The 10431-nt window shown below is 41.0% G+C and overlaps 1 protein-coding gene across 1 annotated transcript; it reads left to right on the top strand.

Annotated features, from left to right (window-relative positions):
* The first annotated feature begins 824 nt into the window (after positions 1-824).
* LOC106583621 (serine/threonine-protein kinase 35) lies at positions 825-10004 on the top strand. The gene is made up of 3 exons (XM_014168009.2): positions 825-1517; positions 3520-4271; positions 7296-10004. The coding sequence occupies exons 1-2, from the start codon at positions 1025-1027 to the stop codon at positions 4239-4241; spliced, it is 1215 nt and encodes a 404-aa protein (XP_014023484.1). The 5' UTR covers positions 825-1024; the 3' UTR covers positions 4242-4271; positions 7296-10004.
* Positions 10005-10431: the final 427 nt, after the last annotated feature.

Here is a 10431-nt window from a genome sequence, read left to right as displayed (position 1 = left end):
GGCTGTATCACAACCAGCCATGATTGGGAGTCCCATAGGATGGAGCACAATTGGCCCAGCGTCGTTAGGGTTTGGCCATCATTGTAAATAAGAATTTGTTCTTAACTGACTTGCTTAGTTAAATAAAGGTTAAAAAACAACCCACTTTATATTTGTAAATACATCCCATTATTATATGCATACTACCTCTTCTATTTACTTATATTAGGACTACTTGTTATTTTGTATTTTACTCTTTTACTGTGATTATTGATATTGATCAACTGCACTGTACTCACGACTCAAATTTGATTAGATTTCCTGTCCAGCTACCCTGGGGCAGCGCTGCGGTGTGCTCCCTCACGTGTTCTCGTGCGAGGAGCTGCACCCACGTTGAAGACCATGCTGGAAGGAAGAAACCATATGGGGAAAACATGAGGGGGAGAGAAAAGTACATACATGTGTCCAGGACACTTGGAAAAATTGTAAGATGATTGTCCCGGATGTGCACGCAATTTTCATCCAAAGTATGAGTTCTATTGCGTAATTTAATTGTTGATAAAAGTAGGCTGTTTTAAAGGCATTGGACCTATTTCAAGAAGCCGAACTGAAGAAAGACCCTCCTGTTAGCAATGCCAGCATCATTCTTATCAATTAGAAATAACGTTTGCTGTTGCGCAATTTGTTATGTAGGCCTAGTTTATTGGAGGTTTTATACTGGAAATGCATTCACTGGCAAATGTTTAAACCAGCAACAGCAGAGAAATCATTGTGTTAATTTCACATTACCTCATTCCTACACCCCTACTTTAACAGAATGGTATAGTCTTTAGATTTGCCCTCCCCTCCTTGAATATCTGCTCCGCTAGGCTCAAACATTGATTGTGTGCGATAACGGCATTGAGCAGTGTAATCAAATCATCCTCACAAACATTGGAAGGTGTATAAATAACAAGCGCTCGTTTGCTTTTTAGTCGAAAGGTATGAAAGGAAAGCAGTGTATACCTAATTTCCTCGTGTATTCGCTTTTAACGTGAAGACATCCATGGATACAGGTGACAACAGACGTAGACGGGCGAGGAGTGTGAGAGCCAAAAGAACTGGTACGCAAGATGCGTCTGCGAAAAGGGAAAATGCAAACGTCCTAAGATCTTTGAGTGTTGGGAATACAGACGACAATGATGCCATGGAGGATGACGCTGGCTTTATCAAAAATTGGAGTTTGGAGCGAAAGGTCATGGCTCCGCGGTACAGTTTACTCCGTGAGGTCGGAAGGGGCAGCTATGGCGTGGTCTATGAAGCGATTGCACGGAGGTCGGGTGCAAGCGTTGCAGTAAAGAAACTTCGATGCGATGCACCAGAAAATGTCGAGCTTGCCTTGGCAGAATTCTGGGCCCTGGCTAGCCTTGAGAAAAGACACGAGAATGTGGTGCAATTGGAAGAATGTGTGCTACAAAGAAACGGTATGGCTCAGAAAATGAGTCATGGGAACAAGCGATCCAAGCAGTACTTGCGGTTGGTGGAGACTTCATTAAAAGGTATCCAGCCTATAATGATTTTGTGGAAATCACAGTTCCATATAGTTATATATATATATATATCTCAATTCACGTTACGTCATTTCTCTCTGCCGGCAGTTGTCCTATGGTATATGGTGGGCATTTTGTTTCGGTTCCATTGTCTATTCAGTTCAACGAAAGTGTAAAATGAAATCAATGCGTTGAAGCGATTTTTTAAATATATTTTTTTCTTATTTTTTTTGTTTCTTTTTCCTCCAGTGATGATGTAACCTAATTTAGATGTATTATAGTGGCCTCTTTTTGTCAAGCCATTGATTTATCATATCCACTAGATTGGGCCTTTTTTAATATTCTAGTAGTATGAACACCTTACATTTTGACGCTCACCGGTCATTTTCATTATCAGTCGAGACGGTATAGCCCAGGTCAGGTTGAAGTGAAATGCTTGGAAACGATGTTGCAATTGCGGCTTCATTGTATCAGTTATTGTCCAGTCTTGGGAGCTGTTTTTTGTTTACGTGAATACTTCGATCTGAATGTTTTTGAGCAAAGCCATTTGAGATACGTGAGTTGGTGTCACGTACCAGCTCTCATTGGGAGTCTTTGTGAGTCTTGTCTTCTTGGCTCACTAAATGGAAGTCTCTTTAATGGCTGTGTCGCCCTCTTGTCACAATGCTGGCCCTCTCTGTTATGCAAGCGCTATTAGCCAGGTCATACCATACTCTGTAAGCCATAGGGTTCACCCTGAAATATTGTTTTTCAATACAGTATAGAATGTCGATTTGCTTTTTCTTCTGAAGCCTTACGTTTACTTTCGTACAGTTTTATACCACTTGATTTGGTGATGGAATCAGTATTCCAAATACTTATTCAAGTGGGATAATTTATCCACAGAGGACAGATAATCATTGAGGTTCTCATTCTTCACACGTAGATCATTTTATCCTGTTTTCAGGTAGGACCGGGACGATGCCGGTAATCGTGATACTCATTAGTATTGTGGCAAGGAAATAAATCATGAAAAGGTTTTAACAGCCCTAATGTTGTAAACAAACATTAATTATGGTGTCATCAGTCACATTTATTTATTGTCCCCAGGTAGGGCACACAATATGTATCAGGTTTTAAAGGACCAAAGAATAAGGTCTGCTTCGTGTTTTCATTTGTCACAGCCCTAGTTTCTGGTAGGCATAATTGCTGTATTTTATAGTGGGTCAAGGTCTTGACAGTTTGCTATGAGTGCATTCTCTACCACTCTTTCCACTCATAAGTTCAACTTCCTTGTCATTTGAAGTAGTTTCTCTTGTTTGTATTCAAATTAGTACCTATGATAGGATCACAGTTTGTGATCAGCTGATCAATCAGCTGATTTGATTGCCTCAGTAATGTTGTTTAATCCTTTCACCCAGCCCGTTTGTCTTTAAATGGGTATCCATTTGATAAACATTCCTACTGATTTCTTGAGGTCATGCTTTGTCACATGGATAAAGTTGCTCAAGGTTAGATTGTTGTTCAAGTAACAGAGGAATAGTGAAGAAAGCAATTGCACAGATCACTGTCTATAATATAGCCTAGGTTAATATGTATTAATGTAGGCCTAGGTAATATTAGGCTTATAAGAAGTTTGTGTCGCACCATAGTCATATCTGTTCCTGTTAGCTGGTATTGTGTTGACAGTATACAAAGGAGAACATTCAAGCTACTCCAAACCCCTTTGTTATGACTGAAATGTCCTATATGGTGATAGTACAGCTGAAGCGATGGAGTTTGTAATTAAAGCATCTTATGTGTCAATTTTGTAATATTTTCCAGTTTGGATATTAAACTGTGATCAGAAAAGGAAACATCTTCATTACCTATTCATGATTGTCTTTTTGTCAAGCTAATCATTCATCCGTTTATAATTTCCTTTATTTTTCACAGTATTGGCTCATGTGGTATCCATGGTTCTGTTAGGCAGGGGTTCATTTTACTGTTTAGTACTGCTGCACTTTTTTTTATTCATGTCCATCCATTGCAGGTGAGCGAGTGCTGAGCCACCCAGAGGAGCCCTGCTACCTTTGGTTCGTCATGGAGTTCTGTGAAGGTGGAGACCTGAACCAGTTCATCCTGTCGCGACGACCTGACCCGCTGACCAACAACAGTTTCATGCTCCAGCTCACCAGTGCCGTGGCCTTCCTGCATGAAAACAACATTGTCCACCGAGACCTCAAGCCTGACAACATCCTCATCTCTGAAAAGTCAGGTACACCAGTTCTCAAAGTCGCCGATTTCGGCCTCAGCAAGGTGTGTGCCGGCCTGGGGGGTGCTGGGAAGGACGACGAGGGCGAGGACAAGAACAAAAACGTTGTCAACGTCAACAAGTTCTGGCTGTCGTCGGCATGCGGCTCAGACTTCTACATGGCACCCGAGGTGTGGGAGGGCCACTACACGGCCAAGGCGGACATCTTCGCCCTTGGCATCATCATCTGGGCAATGCTGGAGCGGATCACCTTTATCGACGCTGAGTCCAAGCGCGAGCTGCTGGGAACTTACGTGAGGCAGGGAGCTGACATCGTGCCGGTTGGTGAGGCACTGCTAGAGAACCCAAAGATGGTACTGAACATCCCGCAGAAGCGCAAGTCCTCCATGTCAGACGGGGTGAAGAAACTTTTGCAGGACATGCTGGCGGTCAACCCTCAGGACCGGCCTGATGCGCTTGAGCTACACAACAGGATGGACCAGCTCACATGTGCTGCGTGACACCCCCCCCGAACTAGAACTCTTCCCCAGGTACTTATCCATACATTTAATCTTTTGTCTTGTTTTTGCATTGTCTACAAGCAGTGGTTGTTTCACGCTGGTTGTTTTGTCTAGATGTACTTTCTTTATGTCAGGGCTTGTTCTGTAAGTCCTCCATAGGTGTATCCATGTGTAGAGAAGAGCGCTATTCTCAGTAGATATAGACTGTGTTTGTGTGAGGGTCATTTCCATGACCACCAACATGTGAAGTTCATAGGAGCATGGAGCGTAGGGGTGGCAGGTAGCCTAGTGGTTAGAGCGTTGGGCCAGTAACCGAAAGGTTGCTGGATCGAATCCCGAGCTGACAAGGTAAAAATGTGTCGTTCTGCTCCTGAACAAGGCAGTTAACCCACTGTTCCCCAGTAGGCCACCATTCTAAATAAGAATTTGTTCTTAACTGACTTGCCTAGTGAAATAAAGGTTAAATTAAAAGTGATAATAATTAAAAAATCTCCATGGACAGAGAGTTGAGGCTTTAAATCCCCCTTTAAACCGGTTACATAACAGGTTGGTGAGAAATAGGACAGCATCAGTAGGCAAGAATCTGCCACTGGCAGCCAAACAATGACAATCTGCATACAGTCCTCAGTGGTAACCGCAATGGATTTCAAATAACTGCAGAATATATGGAATACTAAAATGACTCTGGATTGATTCATGGGGATCCTAATAAAATATAGAACCACGTGCTTTTTAGGCCTTCCTTCAGCAACGTTACTGTGGATTTACATCTCTCATGAGTCTTAATAATTGACATACAAGCGACTGTACTCCAACTGTAGAATTCGCCCAGAGTCGTCTGTATATAAATCTACCCCCCCCCCGTACATCCGCCTAAATGTGACCCGGTGGAGCTACTTTCACTAAAGTTCAAGCAGAATTTTCCTATTTCTTTTTGATGTAAATGGCATGTTTTATAGAAGGGTTCAGACTTTTACATTTTTTGGGGGGGGCTTGTTTTTCAGAAACTATTAACTTACTCTTGTAGTATCAAGGCACGTAAAATACATGAACAAAAAACACCCAAATACGTCCTTTTAGAAACGGACACACTCACTATAGTGATGGTCTTTAGATGTATCATACATGAAATTGTCATTCCAAACTTTATCCGCAACGCTATATTCCATTTTGTGCATAACATGCCGTTTCCTCTACCAGCTGTGCTGCGTGGGCTGTGTCTGTACTATAGAGACACACTCGGCCTCCACAGCTGCGTGGGCTGTGTCTGTACTATAGAGACACACTCGGCCTCCACATCTGCGTGGGCTGTGTCTGTACTATAGAGACACACTCGGCCTCCACAGCTGCGTGGGCTGTGTCTGTACTATAGAGACACACTCGGCCTCCACAGCTGCGTGGGCTGTGTCTGTACTATAGAGACACACTCGGCCTCCACAGCTGCGTGGGCTGTGTCTGTACTATAGAGACACACTCGGCCTCCACATCTGCGTGGGCTGTGTCTGTACTATAGAGACACACTCGGCCTCCACAGCTGCGTGGGCTGTGTCTGTACTATAGAGACACACTCGGCCTCCACAGCTGCGTGGGGGGAAACGACTCGACCAAAATTGATTATAACGTTGCGGATAAAGTTTGGAATGACAATTTCATGTATAATACATCTAAAGACTTACGTCACTATACTGAGAGTGTGTCCGTTTCGAAAAGGACGTTTTTGGGTGTTTTTTGTTAATGTCTTTTGTGTGTCCTGATACCGCACAATAAGCAATGAGGAAGTGAATCGCAGCTGGGCAAAGTTTCCCAAAAAAACCAAGCAAAATCACAAAAAAAGTGTCTGGACCCTTCTATAACAAGCCAGTTACATCAAAAATAGAGATTTACTTCAGAAAAAGGCAAATTCTCCTTTAACCCGTTCCTTATCCCTTTTCTAGTACCTTCTATCAGGAAGCCAGGCTTTAGAAGAAGCAAGGTTATCGTGTCTTGAAAATGGTATCATCTGTAATCAAGTTAATAAAAATTCCAGTGCAGAGTGCCTAACTAACAAAATCACACTGTCACAAACTAGCTTCTTCATATTTAAGGTGATGTCACATACGACCCAAATATGACCCTATTACTGGGTTGTGTTTTTGCTGAGTAATGATATGATAAACAGTGCTGTTGCGCCTTCGTGTCATGTTAGGGCCAAGTTTCAGTCAGCTGGGGTTTGTGGCTCAGACCCAGACATTGGTCCTGCTGCAGTGGCTGCTGCAGATGAGTGGGACATGCAGGCAGCAGCCTCGTAATGGTCTGCAGCAGGACGGACCACTGCTGCATTGACTCAGCAATACTAAACACTCTGACCTAGGCCACACAAGCCTGGTTTTGTAGGCTATAGTAAGATGAATGTATTTATCGTAGGGAATATGGCTGTTTATCAATCTGTTTGTACACGCTCCATGCCTGTCTTTCAGACTATGTAAACACACTGGTGAGTGTATAGCCCCTCAGACTAGCTGGTGGTTTGACCAGGTCAGATGTCCTCCGTATGGCCAGTGTGAAAGACCCGGGTGTTTGTTTACCCTGGCCCGCATTCAGAGAAGGATTTCTGTGTGCAGTGTTAAGAGCCTCTAGTGTTTTAATGTCTCACGCTAGCTGCCGCTGACCCATTTGTGCTTAAGCCACACATTTAGGTCATGCAACACATTTAGGTTATGCAACTGAAAAAGTCAGCTGGCTTGACATAACAGTAGGTTTTTTTAATAGCTTAATCATTGAGATGAAATTGTTTATGGTTAGGTGTGAATGCTCTCAATTGTGGTTTTAGATTGTGTTCTTTTGTCTTGGCCCTGAACTCCTCCTCCTGCCACCCACACAACCTCGTGGTGGAGAGGTTGGAAGGCCTAGCTACAAGGCTACATCTCTTTTTCCTGTGCCCTTTTTTACATTTTTTTACAATCATACAATTTTTGGATCGAATATATGCACTTTTTGTTTTAACTGAACATTCTTTGCATGTTAGCTCTGACTTAAATTATGCATTCATTTCCTTTTTTTCCCTTGTCTCCTCAGGTACCACTTTCAACCTTCCTGGACCCAATGCATCAGTGAAAAGTACACTTTACTTTGGAAGACTTTGAAATATCTATTGTGACAAATGTGAAGAAAAAGGAAGCATTTGAGCCAACTGCTAATTGATACCGCAAATGGAATTAGTATTTTATCAGTACAGTTCTCAACCTATATTGTTACAGGGAATGTTTTACTTGGCCTGAAATTAATTGTAGAATAATGATTACACATGTACTCCATTTGTATTGATATACCTGTTATATCTGCTGCTTTGTAGTAGGATGGCCATGTTTGTTTGTCCTGAATGTGTCTGTTGTGGGTTCACCCTGTGAACCGGTGGCACTGTTGTGGGTTCACCCTGTGAACCAAGACACGTTTGATGTGTAATCATTCAACACCTCGGCCACTTTGTGCATGCTTCACTGACACCCAACCATCTTGCCCTATCTTCCATTGACAAACTACATTATCCTACAGACAGCTTTTCATCCAGTTTCAGTTAAACTTGTCCATCACTTGAAGGCATGACATAAAATGGTGAGCAAATTGTTGATTTGAAACCCAGTGGACTGAAAATATATATTTTTTACAGATGGTCTGTGCACCTTTGCTTAAATGATTTAAATCCAAGTAGCCTAAAATGTAAACACTTTGTTTATTATGCCCCACCGTGCCTTGATAATCATCTGAAAGTGGGATTCAAATGACCATTTTAATTGTTTTCTTTAATTTGACACTTTTTTAATTTTGACCTTTTTGTTGTTGTTTGGAAAGTGTGCATTTAAAGCCGATGGGTGCCATTTGAGATGTGATGAGATCGATGCTGTGGATATGGTGATATACACCCATAGGGATATTCTTTGATTTACTCAGCCCAGTAGTAGGTAAAAAAGCTGTTTACGGTGTACTGTGTTTTTAAACTATTGGATTGCTCCTAAGAGACTAGCTGCCACCCTATATCACCTCTCCTCCTCTCACAACTCAGTATATTAACTGGTCATGTATTTTTGTGAATTGTTTTTGCCATCTCACACTTTACATAAGAGCAGCATATTGATCTATTTGATTCTGTTTTATTAAGATTGTTTATTCTAATTTTTTTTTAATGATTTGCTTTTTGAGCCATATTGTTGAAGGGTATTATCTTTGAGCTTCCCAAACGCCTGGTAGGATCTTACATATCGCAAATGTGTGACAGACACGGGGGATGGCACAGTTTGTTTTTATTCGGGACTGATTGTTGACTATTACTGAGAATCTTGATCACATTTAGAGAAATGTAACAATGGTTTTAGTACAAAGTTAATTTTCACTACCTAAACAAAACAACAATCTCAGATTTTTGTTGTTGCTTTGTAAAGCGTTGCCATTAATTGAGATCACTTTTAGTTCTGCATCGAAGTGTTTTCCTCTTTTCTGGTTTAGTCACTAAGCAGCCATATAGACTTGTTTCCAATCCTCCTTTGTGTATTATGCTACCTCATTTGCCTGCACATTTGCAGAGACTTTCCTCAACTGAGCCATCATGTATGTCTGTGTGTATATTTTTTTCTGATTCTTTGGGAAGTGCAAGGTTGTGAATCCCTTTGCTATCAGAACTAAGTTTATCTAAGTTGTCTGTTCTATTCAACAGTGTTTTTCATATTTGTTGCTTAGTTTTCATTTGAGCAAAGATGGGTCTAAAATGGGTAATTTCTTGTTTAACCTTAATATCTAAAGGGTTATCCAAATTACACAACTTCTGTCATTTTACACAAGTTGAACCGGTCAGTTAGGTTTTTGTTCATATGATCCTGTACCCATTTTGAGTTTGGTTTGCATTTAGCTGAAGCTTACTTTTAAGGCAGGCAATTGTCTTTCTAATACAATTGTTGTCTTTCTCATATGGTTTCTGCCATGTTTTGATCACCCTTCCCTTGAGAAATATACCTCATGTTCCACTACTTGTTTTCTACCCAGGGTTGGTAAATTGTATGACCTGTAAGCAAGCTCAAGGTCAGAATAATTTTTTTGTATTTTTTTGTTGAGATACCTAATTTAATGAAAGGGACCATGGAGACAAGTATAAGAGACTGTATTTAATTTTTAAGAATCTTATTTATACTACTTTAATTCATTTTATTTCAAGCTCTTCATGCAATCTTTTTACTCAACTGAAAATATTCCTGTAGTGTACCATGGAAATGTCCATGGCAGGTTTGCTGTACAAGAGGTGACACCAAATATCCCAATAGTCTCAGATGTACAGTAAAACTAACTCTTCTTTTGCTGCTGGGTTTGGTAAATTACAGATCTACCTGTCGATGTTTAGTCACGTGTGGTTTGCTGCTGATTTAGAGACGCACTTTCGTCTCATGTTCTTTACTTTCTCAATCATGCAGAGATTGAGTATTTTATAGTTCCATTTGGTGATTCACAGAACAAGCTTCTATGCAACTGTCCCTCACTTAAAACACTGTGCAACGAAGCAGGTTTGACCTGTTTTAATTTTTTCTATTTTACTTGCTTGTCATCGTTCTCTGAGGGTTTAGAGGAGGAATCTCCATATTGTCGTGATGTGAATTATGCTTCCTATCGTTTGAATGGAATTCACTGTCCTTGGTCTGGTCTTAGAGCTTACTAGAGATGTTAGCTTCAGTGAAGACTTCTCTTTGGTATTGTTGTACATCTTTTGGTTTCTCTTTCAATAAAGTCTATAAACAAAAAGAACATTGTTTTTTGTCCTTTCTGTAAGCGACTGCAGTAAACCAGTTCTTACCAAAGCACTCTGGCATTGGTTTTTACAACGGTTAGATGATGCCTGTGCTTGTTTAAACATGCCTTAAGCCAAATACCCAAAGGATATTTTCACATGATCATTATCGCCTAGTTAAGTAAAGATTAAATAAAAAATTAGCCGGGAAGGGGCAAGTCTTTTACAAAGAGAAGCTGTCTCCCTTGAGGCTTGTCTTTTTTGTATTTGTATTTATTATGGATCCCCATTGGTTCCTGCCAAGGCAGCAGCTACTCTTCCTGGGATCCAGTGAAATTAAGACAGTTATACAATTTTAAAAACATTTCGCAACACATTGTGCCCCCTCAGGCCACTACTCTACTACAAAAATCTGTGTATGTTATTGTGTCTGTGCCTGTGTCT

This window comes from Salmo salar, chromosome ssa22 (assembly GCF_905237065.1).
Source record: "Salmo salar chromosome ssa22, Ssal_v3.1, whole genome shotgun sequence".
In the NCBI taxonomy this organism is placed as follows: Eukaryota; Metazoa; Chordata; class Actinopteri; order Salmoniformes; family Salmonidae; genus Salmo; species Salmo salar.
The sequence above is the reverse complement of the archived record's forward strand: the minus strand, read 5'-3'. Positions and strand labels throughout refer to the sequence as shown.